Raw genomic sequence first — 21,617 nt, 5'->3', positions numbered from 1 at the left:
AGTCCCGAAGGCACAGTAAAATAAATAGAAAAAATTAAGATAACATTTATATGTAAAATCATTCTAGGTAAAGTTTTACTGCATCATCAATTTCGCAACACTGAGTAATATTACCTATATCTTTTGTTTTTAGAACAATCCTTTCTCTTTAAATGCAATTTTTAACTCATGAACGTTTGTACTTGTTTTTAAATTTTCATAAGAAACATTTATTCAGATTTCAAAAATATATAAATCATGCACAGAGTAGATCCTACACATCAAAAAGAAACTTCATAAATTTCATGAAAACTGAAAAGAAAGCATAAATCTAATCATATCAATACGCAGCAGATCGACGCAGAACAGAAAAAAGATTAAAAGACCATGCAAGACCAATATCTAATTTTAATATTAAATTCTTTTGCTTTTGGAATGTTTCATCAAATATGTACTTTTCTCGGTTGCATTTCATAAAAAAAAATATTAAAAAAATTGTTCATATCTACATGTTTACTTCTAATAAAATGAGAATCTCTTCCAGGAACTTATTTTAAACGAAAAGTGGAACCATCCGATAGTTTTTTTTTCTTTTTGTTACTGTTTACTTTAAGACATGTTATGCATTTAAAATTTCTCTCTTCATAAAGTTTTGAAGAAATAAAGAAAGACAGATTGCAAGCGAAATATGTTTCTAAACTTCTTTCGTCGTAAAGATAACGATGTTTGAGGAAGCCTTAACAAACACTTTTATTGCTTTATTGTGCGGAAAAAAAACAAATATTTATTCAAGAAGTTTGTCTCAGATACACATATGCAGTAGCTGAATATTTTCTTTTATCATCAAAGTAAATTTTTTATTGTTATTATTTCTTTATATCTCTATCTTTTTTATTTTATAAATAGAAGATAAAACTCGAATTATAAAATCTTAAATTTTTCGGAATTCATTCGTTTTCTTGAGGATCGTAAATTTTCATGCGAGCAAAGGAATTTTTTTTTCTCTCAAAAAGGCCTTAACATGTTCTCTTTTACTATTCCTAATTTTCGTATCTCTTAAACGAGTAAAATTTATTCTCAAAAAATGATCATTCCAGGAATTAGTATTTTAAAAAATTAAATGATTTGTACATACATGCTCAAATAATGACTAATATCAAAACTCTTGCTCGTGATTAATTAATTCTTTGTTATACTAGTTACATTATCTATCAGCTCGCATACTGGGGAAAAAAATATTTCTTGCGTTGAATAACATCTCTAATTTAAAACTTGATGTTCAATATTATTTCAAAAGAGTATTTAAAAATATTTTTTTTAAAATTGAAATTTTGATGTATATTAAAGACATTATTTTAATGTAACTAGTTATGTCATTAATGCTCATTTAATTGAGTACACGAATTCTCCTAATGCCGTCAAGTTCATACGTCATAATATGCCAATATACATCATGATGCCATTAGAAATGAAACTGACGAACAACCTATATTCTAAATGAAAACAATTCTTCGCATAAAATTACATTCTAAAGTGCGTGGAAAATAAACAAAATCGATTTTTTGTGGATTTCATTACTATAAAAATATCATACTATTAAACATCTAATGAAAAATTAAAATTGTTTGAATTTTATTTTAACGATAAAAAATATTTTTAAAAATATCAAAATTTAGGAAGGGCATTATTAAAATACCACTTTTAGAATTCTAAAATGATATAAAAATCAATTTGTGCAGTAATATTTTCGGGAATTATTGTAGAAATCATCAAAGTTTCGCTTAATTTTTAATTAGAATTTCAAACTAATCGCTCCAAAGTGAGCATCCTTACCCTACAAGTAAATCTGTGCCATATGAAATGTCTCTAAATCAAAGTAAATTGTTCTCTAAGAATTTGGTTTTCTATAAGCCTAAACCATTTGATTATATCAAACAAATTTTCAAACAAATCATCAAACAAGCTTAATTATAATTAAATATAACTAATATTTCCGGAAAACTAGCCAAATATATATTGCAAAATTTTCGAATTACAAAAATATAATTGTTTTAAAACATTGAAAGTCACTTTAACCTTTTCTGCCTATTAACTAGCAAAGTATTTGAGAAAAGTCAGCCAAACTTCAATAAATAAACACTACTTTCAAAACGAATACTGAATAAGGATGTTTCCATTGCAAATCTCCTTAAACAAACAAACGTTATTCTACTAATCCGAGTGTCAGAAACGTAAGATTCGGCAACAGCGTGCCAGATACCTAACCCCTTGTCGGAGCCTTTCATCAAACAGAAATGCAGCAAACATTTAAGTTAAGGGTTAAAAGCTGCCGCTGATTACATATTATGTTAATGATCTGTGACGGCACTGCTTGATCTGCAAATCCTTGCTTGACCGAAGTCCATTCTCGCGAAGATGACCGTTGCCATTAGAAACGCATTTCGGAGTGTACCTTCTGGTCAAATAAGGGCGTAGTAGAAGATATCTTGCATTTTCTATTGATGACAAAATCGGAAATTCTGCAACTCTACGTCAAGAATTGGTGAAATTCTCTAGCGTCATGATTGCTGTTGAACCCTTTAAAGAGATATACATTTGCAGTAATGATATATAAAGATGTATTGAGAATTAGAGAACTTTAAGAAAATTTATTTATAATGTAATAAAAAATTAATATGCTTATTTAATCATTAGTTAAAAAAAAATCTTGGCATTCATTCATGTTTGGAGATATGAAACGGAAGATCGGAAAATATGTGAAGATATTTTATGTGGTTTCTGAAGTTATTAAAAACTCTAATTAGTGACTTTAATGAGATATGTTAAAAAAAGCTTAACTTGGATTCTAAATATTGCTGAATTGGATGGTAAGTATATTTTGGATGATCTTAGAAGGAATTAATTAATCTTGTGAATACTAACTTAAAATAGAATTTTTCTAGTTCGTTTAGAAAATTTTATTGAAAGAGAATTTTTACCGAGTCAAAAAATAAGATCAAGTTATTCAAACACTGATAAATCCTCTGGGTATCGTGCATTTTAAATATTAAATAATAAACATTTTGAAAAAACAGATATGAAACAGACACAATAATCTGTTATTTAATAGCAATAATTATTGGTTAATAATAATTGTATGAAAGTGTATCATTTTGTGATAGTTTTATACTAATTTAACAAACGTGAGACCTTTATTTGGGGGGGGGGGATTTCGAGATTTAAGGAACTTCAAGAAATAGTTAAAGAACAAACTATAAGCATAAAGAATCATTTAATTTATTACATTTATCGAAATCGCATGTCTTTCTTAAAAGTTTTTGAAAAATATTTTTTTAATCTACTTTGTCACGTAAATTGAAAATATGATTCTATTTCTATCAAAAAAAGCAAATGGAATATGTTTGTTACTGTATCAACTATAAATATAATTTTCTATATGTCGTCGCTGACATTGCAAAAAAAAATCATATGAAGTCATATCAAAAGTACAGTTGTCCGAATATATGTTAACATGATAACGATAATGCGACAAAAGCTAAGCGGATGAAATTGGACATTCCGATATAATATCTGTTAGATTTCAATCAAATGTGAAAACAGATTAGTCAAAAGTTGAATGCTTATAAGCCTGTTCTTTCGCATGCACGTAAACGCAATAACTAATAAACGGAATGACTCAAATCTATAAAATTCGGTGCGTTATCTTGTGACTACAAGTTGCAGATTTGTGACAAATTTTGGTGTCAGATAGAATAATGAGGCAAAATGGCGCTGAAAGTACATATTCTCGAGATAGACTCAGGAAAAGTACTAGATTCACGCCAAAGATCTAAATTTCGTGACTGTCGTTCACCAATGCAATGTAAAATATTCTCGGCCTTACCCAAGATCCATTTTATGCGAAGGAGGGGAGGGGGGGGTACCTTTATTAGATAGTATGCAAGAAAGTTTCGGGAAGATCATTTCCAGCAATTAATATAATAATTCGACAGAAATGCATATTATTTCAGTCACTGAATTTCATTCAGTAATTACATTAATTCATAATTAATTCATCAGAAATTACATTTAGTTGATGATTAATTCAATCTAAAAACAATGTTATTTATGAAACGTTAGTTCTTTTTCTATCTTTTGCATTCTTTATTATTTATATAAAAAACCGGGTACTCTTTTATTATTTTTATAAAAGACTCAAAGCACATTTACCTCGGTGAGAATAATTCAGTAACATAACTGTTGTTTCCCATTTTTGACAGAAATGATATTACTTCATGAGAGAATCATCTTTTCTAAATTTTCAAACGCATTCGAAAAGCAACTTTAGTTCCCTGATAAGCACTCTCTCTGAGTGGACAGCGGCAAGTATCGTAAATCAATGAATTGATTTTGGAAAGAGCGTGAGAAAGCTACATTTTAAGAGTGAGAAAAGTAATATAAATCTGAAACGCGATCGTAACAAATGTATTAAAAAGCGGAAAATCAAACCTGATTTCATTTCGCCATTTTCTCTTTTCTTGAAAAGAATAACTCTCAATTCCACAAAGCGAAAATTTGTTTTAGCTGATTGTTTCGATTTCATTAAAAATCCTCTTATTTTTATTTTCTAATGACAATGAAACAGAAAATTATAAGCTATTTTAAGGAAATTCAGTATGTGACTTGGTTCATCTTATATGGTACAAGAAACAGTAGCAAGAGATGAAACAATTTGATGTCTTTAGAATAGGAAGGTATGGGGGCTCTTTATGTAGTATGGGAATATCTGTCATTAACTTCGTGAAAATGAGAAAAAAACTGAAGAAAATTGATTTAAGAATAATTTCATTCTCTTTTAGCTAACTAATTTCTATTCATTCCATTAATGGTCTAAATGATTTTGTTTTCACACCTAAAAAATGTATCGGCGTCCATCTGAATAATTAAGAATTAATTCTTAGCATATTTTTAAATTAGCTCCAAAGCTAATCTAAAGTTATGTTTTCTATCTAATATTAAACAAGGAAATGCCATACCAAACATCATTTCAACTTTGTACACTGCTATTTTAGATAACATATTTTATCAATGTTTTCTTTAAAAGTATCTAGTTAAATATTTTCTTAAAAACGGGATTAATTCTGTTGCATTAAAAAAATGAACACCATCTTAAATATTTTTCATCACAAGTTAGGAAGTTTCCACATTATTTAAAATGTTTTTAATTATGCCCAAGGACATATGCAACATTAAATCGATGCACCCTAGGAGAACGTTGAAAGGTTGGAATTCGGTTAATGAGTCTTACAAACCTAAAATTAGAAGACTAAGAAGGAACTTTATTTTTATTCTAGTGTCTAACGACTACGCCCAGTCGTTTCCTCCACAATTAAATGAAACTGTCTCCAAAGGAAGTTCTTGGACTAAATAGCTCCTTTTTTTGTGTGTGATCTGTGCAACATCGTTTCAAGGACATAGTATGTCTATTGAAATAGGAATACGCACGATAAAATTTAAGGAAACATTTAATCACATGTTTGTTGGGGATTTCGGAAAAAAAAAATTCCTTCGGTACCTACAAGTAAAATACAAGGCTTGCAGAAATAAAGAATTATTGGTAAATTGTGTAGGGTGTTTCAAGTGAAAAAGTACAGGCACATTTGAAAGCTTTATAAAAATATATAAAACAAATGTACCTACAAACACATTAAGTAAATGAATTTATATGCTATATTATGTAATGAGAAGGTATTATAAAACAAAAGCTCCATAACTCAGATCATAGCATATACTAAAAAAAATACATAAAAGCAAACTAATTTTATTCAAGTAACAGACCAAAGGGTCGAATTTCGAATATGAGTGCGTGAGTGTGGGTTTAGAAGAGAAAAGATATAAAAAAACAAATAAGCATGAAATATAAAAGTATAAAATATATTTTAGACATAAAAAAAACAAATACCAAATGTTAATAAAGGGAAAAGAAAAGTATAAGCAATAAGTATACAACAAACGCAAAATTTGAAGTCTAAATAACACGCACAAAAAAAAGAGATTCGCTCCTCTAGCCCAAAATGTCGTAGAATGATAATATTTTATGTCTTGTCTTCGTTTTTCTTGATAGTATCAGGAAAAATTGTGCATCGGCTTTTACGTCTCGTAATTTTCCCAATAAATACGTCTGATAACATCATTCAAAATATTGGTAACTCAAAGCGTTAGTTAATGACAAACTGAAAAATCTAATATTTATTTTTTCTGATCTCAAGAAAGTTGCAATTATATTCATATTGGGTATTAAAAATCATGAAATTTTGATGATTTAGATTTATAGAAAAGAAAAAAGTTGTTAAAAAGTATGTTTAAAATCATTTTGAAAAAATTATTAAAACTAAAGAAATATGAGATTGTAGTAAAATCTTTCATAAGCCATATTTCTTCATTAATAAAAAGGGAGCATAAAAAGGGTTTATATAAAATGATATATTGTATTATTGAGTAAAAACGATAAAATACTGCATTAAATTTTAATAATTAAACTTAAAAAAAACTTTTAGTTGCAGCCCAAGAGGAAACGACGTCCAAATTTGGCATTTATAAATTAATTGCAATATAAAATAGTATGTATAAGAAGGAACTGTTGTAGTTCTAAAAATTCACAAAATAGTAGGACTAAAATTTAACAAATAATTTTTAAAAAATGAAAAATCTATTTTTATTACATTAATGAAAATTTATTTTAAAAAATTACTATCATCAAATATATTTGGGTAATTATCTTTGACTTGAACCATTATAGAGAGTTGTTTTAATAATTCAGCAGTTTATAAACTAGCACATAAATATAACACAAGGAAATAAATTGTAAGAATTTTTTCGAGTTTTTACTGTAAATGCATCAAAGCATTAATGTCGCAAAGATTTTTATAAAGATTATTACTTTTATTCAAAAAGTGAAAATTAATTATGCGATGCTTTCATCACACATGCGTTTATTTACAATGCCATCATGCCAGATTTCTTTTCCACTAAAAGAGAAATCATCACTTTACACAATGCCACATCAAAAAAAAGATCTTTAAATAATTGCTATCTTTGCTTCATAACATAGATTAGCTGAGAAGTTAATAATGAATTTCTCTGACAAAAAAAGGGTATTTTTTTAATAAAAACTAAGTATTAATGAGTGAAATATTCCTTTTCTTTTCATTAACGGTATGAAGCAAAATAATGGTTTTCCGATTACAGGAATTTTTGTGAACGATATATCATATTGAATAATGAAGTTAAAATTAGCTTTTTGTGATCATTAATAATTATCCAAATGGAAAAAGATCATAAAATGGGGAAGTAAATAGTTTTATTTTTGATATTTTGTGTGAGAATTTGGTGATATTTTAACGGAAAAAGCTTTTTTATCTTCCATTCCATTTCCAAGTTTGATGGTGAGAATATATGAATGAATCAGAGGATTAAAAGAATAGTTCTTTTTGCTTTTTATGTGTAAAACATAAGATATTTTTTAAGGAATTTCATTTAAAATTAAATGCGACAAGAAGTTTTTATTTAAATATTTATCAAATAAACAGAATGTAATGGTTATTAAAAATTCAAAACTAATTTTCTACTGAAGATAAGAAATTCGAAAATCCCCACATTTCTTCATTTTTTTTTTTTTAATAAAATCTTGGTAAGCGCTTGACAGCAAGAAAAAAACAATTTCAAGGATATGACTGATTAAACAAGTTTAAACGAATGTAATATTTCATAAGATATTACAAAGAATTTGCATTAAGAATAATGAAAGATACTTTCTTGTTATCATTTTTGTTGCTGTTGTTGTTGATGATGATGATATTTTTATTCCATGATCGAATATTATTATTTTCAAAAAATAATTCGTTAAATATCATTAACTTCAAATGTGTTTTGAGTTTATTTCCTCCCATTATCTTGCATTTAAGGTCATAAAAGTAACATTTAGTTAATTCTTTTTATTAATATTAATTATGCTTAAAATATATTAGTTAAAAATGGAGTAACATTTTTCTCGTGAAGTTCATTTAAATTTATAATCTCTAAATGATTTTTTCTGACTATTCTTCCAAATTTTTAATTCTTTCGAAAGTATTTTCATTGTTAAGATAATTACATTGGATAAATAGAAAATCCTTTTCATCAGATATTGTAATTTTTCTGTACTTTACTAAATGACTTTTTTTTTCATGTTCTTAAAATTAACATTTGCTATCTAAATTAGATTTTTCTTAGAGATATAGATCTTTAAGAAAATTATTTTCAACTATTATTAATATCTTTTCATTAATTAAGTATATTTTAATTTAAAAATGAAGAATAATTTTCATTACATTTAGCTCTTTGTAAAATAGTGATTAGAATTTTTCTATTATGCAACCTATTCTTTTTTGCCTTCAAAAATAGTTTTCAATAATAAATACATACATTTATGTATCAGTTAAGAAACTGGTGTTTAATTTATTGTTAAAACTTGAAATTCGAATACTTTTACATACAATATTTATCTAATGTTATGTTTGTAAAACTAGATTTCTTAATATTTAATATCCGTTCCAGATTGTAATGTAACATTTTGATAATTTCATCAGCTATCCCTTAACTTGAATAAAATTCTATAGTTAGGAGCATCACCTGGTGATAAAATTTGAGAAATAATAACAAGGATCGATAAATTTTATAATAATAAACTTTAAATCACAGAAAAGGGCCAAAACTAATCAAATTCAAAAAAATTTTGAAAACGTGATTTTATTTGGATCTTAATAGACAGAATATTATCTTTTTGATCAAAACATTCTTATTGAAACCAAACCTAATGCTTTGAAAACAATATGACAAGAAATTAAATTATAAGGAATATCATAAGAAAAATATTTTCAAAATTTATTAAAAATTAAAATGTATTCTTATTGTAATTAAAATTTCAATTTTCCTTTAATATTTTTATCAGTGCTTGGTGCTTTTATGCGTCTCTTTCGATTACCAGATTTTTGATAAGAATAAATAATCGAATTTTAACATAATAACGATAGCGTGTTTTTATCTAATTTTAATTCGTTTGTTTTTCTAAAAACCTTATTCTGATCTGAAATCAACATTATCTCTTACAGCAAGACACATTTTTCATATTATTTTCTTAGTATTTGCGGATCCATGTAGTGATGTGAAGAGTTGTTTTCAAACAAGAATTGATCTAATTATAAATTTAAGAGTGAAGTATCTAATGCTAACTTAGAACTTGCCTTAAATTGAAAAAGACTAGTAATAAACTAAATATTCAAAAACATAATATAATAGAATATTATGAGAAATATGAATGAATTGTTCAAATTGTTTTGAACAGATTATAGTAATTTTTAAGCCAAATATTCAAATTATGATGCCCTCAATGTTATTTCTCACTATATTAACTATAAACATTTCTTGATATAAAAAGGCATTGATAGCTTTAAACTCATTATAAATTACAGGAAATGCCTAATTATCCTTTGAAAAGAAAGAAATTTTGGAAATGAGCGATAAAGAACAAAAATAAGCGTATAAAGGCTTTTGAACAATTTTTAATATTTAATTGTTAATTGTTAATATAATACATTGTTAATAAACAATAGATTTTTGAACTTATAAATTAGTCAGTTTACTCTTCTTTAAAAAGTAACTAAAAGTCATGTACTGTATTTGGAGAATAACTTGATTTTTTTCCCAACTCTAAAGTTCAACAATACCTCATTTAACTTATAGTTTAATCCATGTTAAAGAGGAATAAAACTGTATATAGTCATTAGCAAAAAATTAAATATAATAAAATTGCCAATATCAAGCAATACTGAGGTTACTTTTTCAACTTTATTCGTTTACAAAATTATCTATGCATGCTTTAACAAATCAAAATATCTGTATATAATTTTAGAGATAGATTTAGCTATTACAAAAATCTGAATTCAAATATCGAAAAAATAGTGACGGTTAGTTTAAAAATGACAGAAGGAAGTTGAAACTGAATTATGAAATTTCTAATAATAAGGAAATATTTCGATTCAAAGATCATTTAGATATTTTTTTACCAGTGTTAAGGAATGAACAAAAAATAAGAATATATAATATATTAAAAAATTTGTGTAAGTCATAAGTGGGACTTAATATTTCAGTATTGTTGACATTTGCTTTTTCGTACTGAAATTATTTAAAAATTACTTTAAATTACTGATCTTTACATACAATTACAAAGATGATGTCTTAATATCTGAATCAGAGATGAAAAAAATTCTTCACTAGCAATGCATTAAAGTTACAAAACAAAACAAAAAAATTCAAAAATAGCTTATAAGTTAGCTCCTATCGTATTTGTTAAAAGAATAACGTAATTTGTGTCACATATAAACAAAAAATGTATCCATTTTTTGATATATTTTTACTTGCTCATATGCAATATTTGTATATGAGCAGATCGATTTTCTATGCCAGCATTACAACTACTCATTTATATTACAAGTTTCTCCACTTAAATATCATTTCTTCTATTACAATCTAATCACTAAGTAAACAACAATGTATATCTCTTGAATAATATATCAAATACCGATGTAAGAATCTGATATAAAGCGAATAAAAATGTTATCATATTTTCATTGCTGCAAGGAAGGTTAATTCTTCATAACAGGTTTTGTTCTATGGAGTTATTTTATAACGAAAAGTAAAAATACTATTCTATATATAGCGAATTCATAATTACAAATTATCTATGCTTGTGTAGAGGCAAGTCCAATTATAAATTGCAAGAATATAAATTGTACTCACTGAGTTCATTAAATGGAATAAAAAATATTCTTGATGAATTTTTAAAATCGGATACAAATATAAATGAATCAAGAAAAGCTGAAGAACAGGTTTAATGATACTTCTAATTAATAGATTTAAATGATTCAGAAAAGATAATTTTTTAATGAGATATCTAATAAATCAAGCAATATGATGGAATGAATACATTTTTATGTTCAGATCACTAATTAGCTATATTTTTCATGGAGCAAGAATTTAGAAGAAAAAAAAACTTCTATTCTAACCAAAAATTACCAGCTAAAAAAGTCAAGCAAATAATTCTTTTAAATATATAAGCTTGTAATAAAATTCATTTATTTAACTGAATTATTTATTTTATATATTTCTATTATCGCCTCTATGTGAAACTAATCAAAGTCATTTTTTTCTAGATCTTGCTGGCAATCAGGTGAAATTCGACCGACAAGGTGATGGCCTCGGTCGATATACGATTTACAACTACCAAAGGGACGATAACTCTAGTGCTTACCATTACAAAGTAGTTGGTAAGTGGTTCGATGGCTTGCACATGGATCTGAACGACGTCAAGTGGCCTTCAGGCAGGTTGACTTCATCCATCTGCTCCGAACCTTGCGGAATAGGCGAGGTGAAGATAACCCAATCTGGTGACGTCTGTTGTTGGATCTGTCACAAGTGTCATCCCTGGGAGTACGTTGTCGACGAGTTCACATGCATGGACTGCGGTCATGGTAGGTGGCCTTACCCGCACAAGCAGAGCTGCTACGACCTTGACCAGCAGCATATGAGATGGGACTCGTTATTCGCCATCGTGCCAATGGCCATCGCCACATTCGGCATCTTGCTTACCTTCTGGGTGATGGTGGTATTCTTCCGCAACAATGACACACCCATTGTCAAAGCGGCCGGTCGTGAGCTCAGTTATCTTCTGCTGACGGGAATCACGTTATGCTATATAATGACTTTCGTGATGCTCGCCAAACCGACGCGCATCATCTGTGGCCTGCAAAGGTTTGGCATCGGGTTCTCGTTCGCCATCATCTACTCATCCTTGCTCACCAAGACCAATCGCATTTCGAGGATCTTCGAAAGCGCTCGACGATCGGCACGTCGACCCAGCTTCATCAGTCCCAAATCACAACTGGCCATCGCCTCGGTGCTGATATCCGTCCAGGTGATAGGAACGGCAGTCTGGTTCTTGCTGGAACCTCCCGGTACCCGGCAGTACTATCCGGACGGGAAGAGGAACCAGGTCATTCTCAAGTGCAGTATCCGGGACTCCTCTTTCCTGCTGTCGCTCATCTACAACATGCTCCTGATCACCATCTGCACTGTCTACGCTGTCAAGACTAGGAAGATACCGGAAAATTTTAATGAATCAAAGTTTATAGGATTCACCATGTATACCACGTGTATTATATGGTTAGCTTTTGTACCAATTTATTTTGGAACAGGGAACTCTTTTGAGGTAAGAAAATGCTTGTTTTACTGAATAATATATATATAAGAAGGCTTTATGCATATATTTTGTATTTCATTCTTTACTTTTAACTATGATTCTTACGAATATTTGAAAAATTCATCATTACAAGAAACTAATTCTAAATTCTTCAAAATTTTAAATATTCATTCTTTATTTTAAAAATTAAAAAATCTAATTCTTTAATGTCTAATCTACAATAAATAACCAATTTTCTAATTCTAAATCTACAATAAATAACCAATTTTCTAATTCTAAATCTACAATAAATAACCAATTTTCTAATTCTAAATCTACAATAAATAACCAATTTCTATAATGTGTGTGTGTGTGTGTGTGTGTGTGTGTGTGTGTGTGTGTGTGTGTGTGTGTGTGTGTGTGTGTGTGTGTGTGTGTGTGTGTGTGTGTGTGTGTGTGTGTGTGTGTGTGTGTGTGTGTGTGTGTTTTAATTATATAAATATTTCATTTTAATATTCCATTTTTCATAAAAATGCATTCATCTTCATTGCAAATTTTCATATAATCCATTTTCTTAGTATATTATAAATATTTCACTTGAAGATTCCTTTTGTTCATTAAATTCAGATTTCTTTTCCTTGCTTCAGTCCCATGAACAAAGTCCATAGAATATGACACTTTTATAATACGACTTCTGTAAAATATAATTTCAAAAATAAGGATAATTTTGTATTTAGTATTAAATACTTCAAATAATACAGAACAATATAATAGTTTCAGCAAAAATAAATAAACTACTTAATAAGATGGAAAAGAAACTACCGAATTAGTTCTTTAAATCCTTTAATAAAAGATAAAGTAAAAAGTAAACTTACCAGCTCATTTAGAATTGTTTTTTCAATAAAAAGTTTCAACTGAAGTTAAGAAGATAGTTTAAAAGAAAATTTAGCAAGAATTTATCACTATATAACAAAATTTAAGTATATCTCTCAGGTGAAAGCAAACAATCTGAAAAAGAAAATTCTTCATAATCAAATCAGAATAGATTGAAAGAAATTACGGAAAAAGAATGAAAGGATGAAAACTTCTTATCATAAAAAATTGCTTGATTTTAAAAGTATTCAGTAAGAAAAGGAAACATTATTGAACACTTATTAATATATCATACACTTGGTAAGTAGGTTTTTTTATTAGAATAATTTTTGATAATATTTGATACTTAAAGCCGGATTTACTTTTGACGCTTGCGTTTTGATGTTTTATGTAACAAGAAATTTATTTGGAATTTGACAACTATGTGATACGGAGACAAACTGAATTTCAAAATAAAAGCATCCGGAATTATTTTTTTCTGACCTTTAATATTAGCAATTAATTATTTGTTTTTCTAATGAATCATTAATCCTAAGAATTTCAGTTTTCCTCTGATATTTTTAAAACCTTACCCTTAGATTTCTTTTACAAATCATTGGATTTTTGCATTCCACTTAGTTTTTCTTTTATTTGTTTCATAATTTTTTTGTGTTTCATTTGTTCGACTTTTTGCATTTTTCACATTTTCTAAAATAATTTCTAAAAATTCTGATTTTAATACATTTGTTTGCTTCCAAAATTCGACTTTTATAAATTTTTAAGAATTTCCTGATTTTTGTATGGATTGGATTTTTCCTACAATTCATTTGACGTAACATGAAAAAAAATTTAGTTTTTCTGCTAAAAAACAAAATACTGTAACTTCAAATTTCCCTAGAACATTCAGAATTTTACAACCTTATTGCAAAGAAAAAATTCTTAAAGGAAATTTAAATACATCACATTTTATAGGAAGAGTCCTAAAAAATTTCCTTTTTTTATATCCTTGTTTAAATTCAATTAACTTGAAGTATCTGAGAAGTGTGAATCAAGTTCGCGTGTATTTTTGCTTTCAATAAAGAATACCTCCCCCTCTCATTGTTTCGAGTAAAAAAATATATATACCATTTTATTGAAAATATTTCATGCACCATTTAGAATCGTAGAACCTCTTGGTTGAGGAACTATAGGGTTTGAGATGAAAATTCAGAGTTCATCACAAATATCTGAAAATGTATGTTATCTAATGCCAAGGGTCAAAACTCTCCTGGAACCAAAAACTGGGAAATGGGCATCGGCTCATCACAGATCTGGTTTATAATTCAGCTAAAGATACTTTCCACTTTTAGAGTTACATTCATCACTGTCATTCATTTTACTGTCCTTTGCGCGCAGCTTAATTGTATTTGATTTTATTATTATATTAGGTATATCGTGCAAGTTGTTGCCTAGATGGCATAGATAGAATATACAAGTTGCTGTGACAAAAAGAAAAAAGAAAGTAGCAAAGAATGTTAATTATATTTTGGAAATAACGTTAAAAGAAGAATGTTAGGTTTATTACTCCAAAAATATATTAAAAAAAGGCAATAAATCGTGAACCAAGTATGATACTATATTTACTTTATATTAATCTTTTCTATAATATTTTAGATATTTCCTTTGCTATTTCTAGCAAACATAGTTAGTAGACATTTTAGTTTTGATGTCACTTGGTCATTTGATTCGTCACCTAATCACGGTTCAAAATTATAATAATCTTCCACAGTGTTGATGAAAAAAATTAATGTAGATAATATATCATTTCCGATTAATAAAAAACATATATTAACTTTTTCTGCACGAAGCATAGCAAGTACTTTAATGCAGAATATCTCTGAAGCAAAGCCAAACTTTACTCCATTCTCTTTCCTTAAAATGAAAGGTTACCTCAGGAGATCGCTTTTATCCTCTCTGTCCTTCGGGTATTTCCTCCAGATAATCTTACACAAAAACATACGGATAAATCCATTACAGCAGATTTCTGACAACCCATTCATGGGCATTCGGGTCCATTTCGTGGCCCAAAAATAGAAAACCTGGAATAAAACTCCACGTGGTTATTAGTCATCAGTGATAATGCTGTCAAGAACATTGACAAATTCTTGGCTTGCCCTTCATCTACCATTACGCGGTCCTTTCAAAAGGTGTCGAGGACTGAATAAATCACTCGCTGACTTCTAAAGAAAACTTTTATGCAATCTTCACTGCTTTTAAGGGCCATCACAATAATTGATATATATGCCGGGTTAAAAGGAAAAAGAGGTCCTCTGTTCGAATTCTTTACATAGGTAAAGTGAAAAAGAATCTATAAAGAAATTGAAATATGAGAAAGAGAAATGACTTAATCTCTGTCTTGGAATTTTATTTCGCAGCTGAATGTTTACAAAAGAAATGGTTCATATTTTAACGTATTTGGTGCAAGGTGGATGGTGTAAAGCAGAAAGGAATTTTACATGTTAAAGGTAATGGAAGTGCACGCATTGGAAAAGATTTATTTTTATTTAAACTAGTGTTTTGAATCTGAGATTAACATTGAAATTCGCCTCCATGATGCTTACAATGTCATTTAAGTTTATTTTCCTTAAAAGAGGTTAATAAAGACAAGGATTTAATGATTGCATTCCAATTTTAAAAACTGTGTTAAAAATTTTTGGGAGACAGGAGGATTTTCTGAGACTTGAGAAATTTTCCAGCCTACATTTACTTAATAGTCATCCACTGAACGGGTTATTCTTTTTAAAGTCAATCCCTAAAGAACACGAGCTTGTCATTTTAAGTTTCTGAGGACAGAGATGGAAATTTTCAAAAAAAACCTCGAACGTTCTAGTATTCCAAAGTACCTGAGCTCGAATGATCTTAATAAGCCATGAAACTGTTGGTCGTAATAGGTTATTACATGATTTATGACAAATTCTTTCAAAGGCATTTTTTAGTCCTCACTTAAGGTATCAGAAAGTATCCAAGAGATTGGCCTTTACAGTAATATTTTCGAAAAGTGTTAATTATCAGTAAAAAGGAAAGATAAGAAATCTTTCCAATTTTTCTGCACTAAGTTTGTTTCGTAATGTATCATTCAAGTATACGATGTATTCATCTTAGCCAAAAGGAAATGCTGCGGTCAAATTCTAGAATTGACTTCAATAGTAAATGTTGTAAATATATTATATTTTTAAATATGTTTAAAGTAAATACATTGTAAAATCTTGTTTTCTAGTGTGAATTTAGTGCAGTTTTTGAAAGATTTATGTTTTCTAATTCACTTTATTTTTTATGCTTACGATTCTTCAAAAAAATAAAAATATGCCATTTTAAAGTAATAAACAATTATATATACCTTCCTAAAGACTGCAAAGATCTGTACTACTCGTTATAAGCACTTATGAATATTACTAATGATTTATGTACTTTAATCTCTGATAACACTTTAAAACTTTACCTTTAGAACACAGACTAAATTAATAAAATGCTGTTTATTAATTTAGACAAATTCATGTTTAAATCTGAAAGAAAAGAGAAAAAAAAACCTTCGATGAAAGAAGCCGCTAGCAAGTATATATCTATTTTAGAAACTGGACTACCACAAAGTCCTTCCTTTGCAATTTCGTTCCATTCTTTATTTCTTCTTTTAGACCGTTATTAAGATATTCCCCCTCTTCCATTTACGCTCGAGAAAGGATGAGTAAAAGAAAAAAACCGTACCAGATATCGCAAAAGGGTCATCGAAGTGTATGAGCTGATCAATATGGCTCTTCCGTCCCTTAGCTAAAAAGGATACGCGACAGCTTCCAACACTTTTTTCCTTCTCTTCCTCATATCTTCTGGTGCCGCTTTTTTTTTTTTTTTTTTTTTTTCCCATCCTTCTTTTCTTCTCTGGTGAGAATGATGCGAGCTTTAGTCAAAGGATGCACTGGTCCGTTCCATGCAGGCTGACAGGATGGCCATCGATCCGGATGGGTCTTTAAAAAGTGGGGGTTCTCCCTCCCTCCCCCCTATAAAATACCTCTGAACCGCTTGACTGTGGGGAATAGAAGAGATACTGTTTGAACTTGAGGTGAGCCGACAGGTCAGTTAGGGATCGGAAATTTATTTGGAAACTTTTCCTGAAATAACAAGGACTTTTCTTTTGAAGAAGTATATTTAAGGTGAAGCCATTGAAATGGCAGTTTTTTTGCCCTTCTATATAGCTAGTCTTTACTTTTAAATGTGTTATTTTATGGCCGGAAAACAGTCATTATAGTTAGAATAGAGTGAAATAATAAATGTTGATGTTTAGTTTAGTTATCTTAATGTCCCGTTTTAAAGCAACACTAGGGCTATTTCGGGTCGGACCACATAATTTCGAACCGCGTCAAATGACGAGGACAACACCTCAGTTAGCACCCTCCTCTTTGCATCACACCAGCGGGAAGACGTTTGGCCCAGACGGATTTAACGTGCACCAGATCCACTTACACGACGGTTCTTCGGTGGAATCGAGTATCTAACCTGAAAACCTCCGGTTCCGAAGCCAAGACCTTACCACCAGGCCACCACGGCCTCTATTAAACAATGAAAAATAATTATTATAGTTATTACTATTATCTTTACGAGTAAAATGAAAGTTTTTGAATTCATTTCAAGCAAAATAATTATATTATTTTCTTTTGAAAATTACATACATAAACAATAAATAATGAACTTCGAATTTTTAGTGAACTTAGAAGCTATTAGTCGTCAGTTGTAGAAAATTATATCTATGACTATCTGTGCAATATATTTCATTATAAATTTTTTATCATCTGTAGAATAAAACATAATTGCTGAAAATGCATGTTTCAAAAGTGCTTGGTTTTTTTTAACTATATGTGACAAATCATGTCAGTACTCTTTTATTTTTATGGTATCTCTGATGACTCCCAACCCCCCAAAAAATGGCAAACCATCGCCAACATATGAAAACAAAGGAAACGCTGCAACTACATTTCGAGAATTTCGTCGACTTGAGAATTTACGCAAAGGACCAGGAGGTACAAAAACATGCTCGAAAAATTTTGTTATACCCTAAATGCAACAGCACCAATGTCATTTATGTAAGATAAAGCGCCTCCACACATTGGACTCTGTGTACAGAGTTTCTTCGGCAACATTTTACCAATGTAGTAATTAATCTGTGTTTCCGGCAATCTAACCATTTCGTTCTACACATCATAACCCCTGTGATTTTTGGGTTTGGGAATACTTGAAAAAATTTTGTTTATCGAGGACGTCTGGTAACCTTCGCAGATTTGAAAGACAGTATCATTCTGCTTGTGAGAAGCATCTCAATCGACCAGTTACGATATTCAGATGAACAAGCTGCCCAAAGAAAGCAGATTTTACATCTGGAAAAAGGAAACCATATTGAGCAGTTTCCCGTGTATCGATAAGGTCCTTGTGATTGAATGTTTGATATGTTCGAATAAAATGTGTTACTTATGTATATTTTGAGTCTTATCGGCATATTTTTTGTTGTACAGCGCTATCTATTGGTATTTATAGAACTAATTTTTTTTTCCGTAATCAGTCTCTTCAGGTCTTGAATAATATGTTCACCAATTTTGGAGTTTCTACATTGAATAGTTCGTGGTATAGAGAGCTCAGAATATGGGTGTTTTAACTTTGACACCTTGCAGATGCATCAAAAAATGAAATAGAGTTACTATAATACAATAATAAAATAATAATTATTTTTTTTTCTTTTTATGAATAGTTCAAATATGTTTAGAAATAATTTAATTTATTTAAACATTTGTATATTGCAATATTGCAGAGGCACAAAATAATTCCCATCTTCTCAATAGCCTCTAAGCTAAGATCCAAATTTAAAGAATAAGAAAAACCTAACTCGATAGCCTATAATCAGACCAATTAAATGCTTAAAAAGTGTACTGTAACAAACACAAAATCGTACAGGGAAAATCTGGATATACTCACTCTCGACTTGAAAAAGAAAATCCGCCAGATAACTTTAATGTTTAACAAACTATTCTCCTTTTACCTATCTTGTTATTAGTAACCCAATTTTCTTAAGCGCGGTTTGCTTCATTCTTTAATAAACTTCACAAGAAGCCTCATCTATCTTTAATTTGATATAATTTTGGTACGCATCATCGCCGCCGTTAAGCTTAATATAATTGTCTTAAACGCCAGCGACGGCAAGTAATTTCCAGCCTCAAAAAAGAAATTGCGCTCACTGATTCAGGCATCCCAAAACCAATTACCTGACACCAGCGGTAATTGTTTGCCTTCCTGATTGTATGTGAACTCTCGACAAAGGAACCATCAAACAATTTATCCGTTGTACATGGTAATCAGCGAATACGGCTTTCGCATCTGTTCTTTTCCCACCGCTGAGTGGAATAAAATTTTCTGCCGTGTCCTTTCACATTCTCATGGGCCATCGTTAAATAAATTTACTTACCGCCACTCTTCAGTTACCTGGTTCCTAGTTAATTGCTAAACTGTGCGCTTTTGATCGATTTATGGTTGAAAAGTGGCATCGGATTAAAGTAAATTGATCAATGTGCATCCTCGGTATAATTTACTGATGCTTGTGACAATTAACGAACGCATTTTTTTAAAAAAAATTGCATTGATCTGCTATGTTGCAAACATAACAATTTTACTAAAAAACATAACAAATTCTTTTTTATATTATTTTTTTTTTAATTTTTATGTATATTTAGTGGAAGTTTTCTTTAACTGAACAAATAGATATAATTATACAAATATCGTCATATGCAACTAAAAATGAATAAGAAAAAAGATGAAAAATGATATATGTATTTATTGTTGTTAAAATGTTGCAATTCTACACGAAACCCTTTCTCGTTTCATTATTTTTTTCTATATCTATGCATACTTTCCTACTTTATTCCAATCATTAGTCAAAATTATACAAATGCTGTCGATGAACAACTAAAAGTAAACAAGTAAAAAGAAAGGGAGAAATGAGATAATGTGTTCTTGTTTCAAAATGCCATCTCTACATAAATAAAAAAAACACATGCCAATACGTGTGTAGCATGTATTTTATATTGATGATACACTGACATATGTGATTTTTCCCATTACAAAAATTACATTTTATAACAATAAATATGCATATGCAACATATATATTCGTTTTATCTTTCCTTTTTTTTGGGGGGGGGCATTTAGCTATTTATATTGGAAATACATTCTCCAGGCAATTTTCTGAAAATAATTCCGAAATTTTTCGAAAACGATTTTTAAAAATGATAAAATAAAATATACTTGATAAAAATTTCACTGAAAGCTATCATCACTTAGAGCAAATATTGAAATTTCAAAATATAGTGAACTAACTTCAAAATAAAATTTAGGAATTCTTTAGCTTAGTTTAATACATAATTTGTAACACATCCATATATAGAAATTAGTTATTCATTAACTTAATCTGATACATACCCAATTTGTAGTACATTCAAGCTGCAATTCTTAATTTATTTGTAAATAAAGTGTAGTAGGGGAAAAAACGCGAAGTAAATTTAAGATATGCTGGCTTATTTTTTATTCTACTGGGAAATAAAATAAATGTTAATTTTCATCTGGATAATCAAAATTCAAATGTAAAAAAATGTAATTAAATTGATTTTAATAAAACAAAAATTAATAATTAAATTGACTGTTTCTTATGCTTTCAAATTTTAAAAACTTCCTAGTCTTACTTATTATTTAAAATAAATATAACTTTAAAAATATTTCAGAGTATTGGTCTTGCATGTTTTTCAATGAAAATTGAAACAATCCCTTTAGCTGTAATTGTTCCTTAATTAATATCAGAATAATTTTCTTTTTTGTTTCAATGCTTCAACATTCTCTTATTTAATAATAAAAGAAGTTTCCTATGTGATCAAATTAGTGACAAAAAAAATAATGAAATCATGATATAAGATTCGAATTCATAGAAATTTACTTCTCTACTGTGAATAAATGCATGAGTTTGAAGCAAGTTATTCAGTGCGAAAGATAATGAAATATTCATTAGAGATAAATCATTTGATAGTGAGATTTTATCTCATTTTACTGAGATCCTGCACTGGAGAAACATTTTTGAGAAGTTAAGATTAAGTACGTAAACAGCTTCTCGCTTCACTGAGTACAATAATGGTGTGGGGTTGAATTACCTCCTCTCCAATGTACCAACTGCGAATGGAGTTGGATCATAGCCAGTAATGGCTATTAAAATTATATTTTTCGTATTCATATTAATATCTTGGCAACGATTTTTCATTTCACTCCTGCCCCTTAGACAAGGGCTGAAAGTCCTTTGATAGCTAGCTAACCACAATGATCAACCTACTCTCCTTCCACACTCAATGCCTTAGAATTTGGAGGGTTCTAAATGGTTATATCGTCAGGAATATTAAAATTTGCATTCCGTTTAACGTAGTATTAGCTCCACTATGTTGCGCCTCATGCTTGCATTCCTCATATAGAGATATGGCCTC

At 29.1% G+C, this 21,617-nt stretch overlaps 1 protein-coding gene across 2 annotated transcripts in view; it reads left to right on the top strand.

The window, feature by feature from the left end:
• Positions 1-21,617, top strand: part of LOC129963673 (metabotropic glutamate receptor-like) — a 183,017-nt gene that overhangs the window by 139,001 nt on the left and 22,399 nt on the right. For both annotated transcript variants that reach the window (XM_056078170.1, XM_056078169.1), the window contains exon 4: positions 11,208-12,262. In XM_056078170.1, the coding sequence (XP_055934145.1) occupies positions 11,208-12,262 (1,055 nt within the window). The remainder of the gene's footprint in view (positions 1-11,207; positions 12,263-21,617) is intronic.

Source organism: Argiope bruennichi, chromosome 3, assembly GCF_947563725.1.
Source record: "Argiope bruennichi chromosome 3, qqArgBrue1.1, whole genome shotgun sequence".
Taxonomy (NCBI): Eukaryota; Metazoa; Arthropoda; class Arachnida; order Araneae; family Araneidae; genus Argiope; species Argiope bruennichi.
Note: the sequence above shows the minus strand (reverse complement) of the source record. Positions and strands in the feature narration are given on the sequence as shown.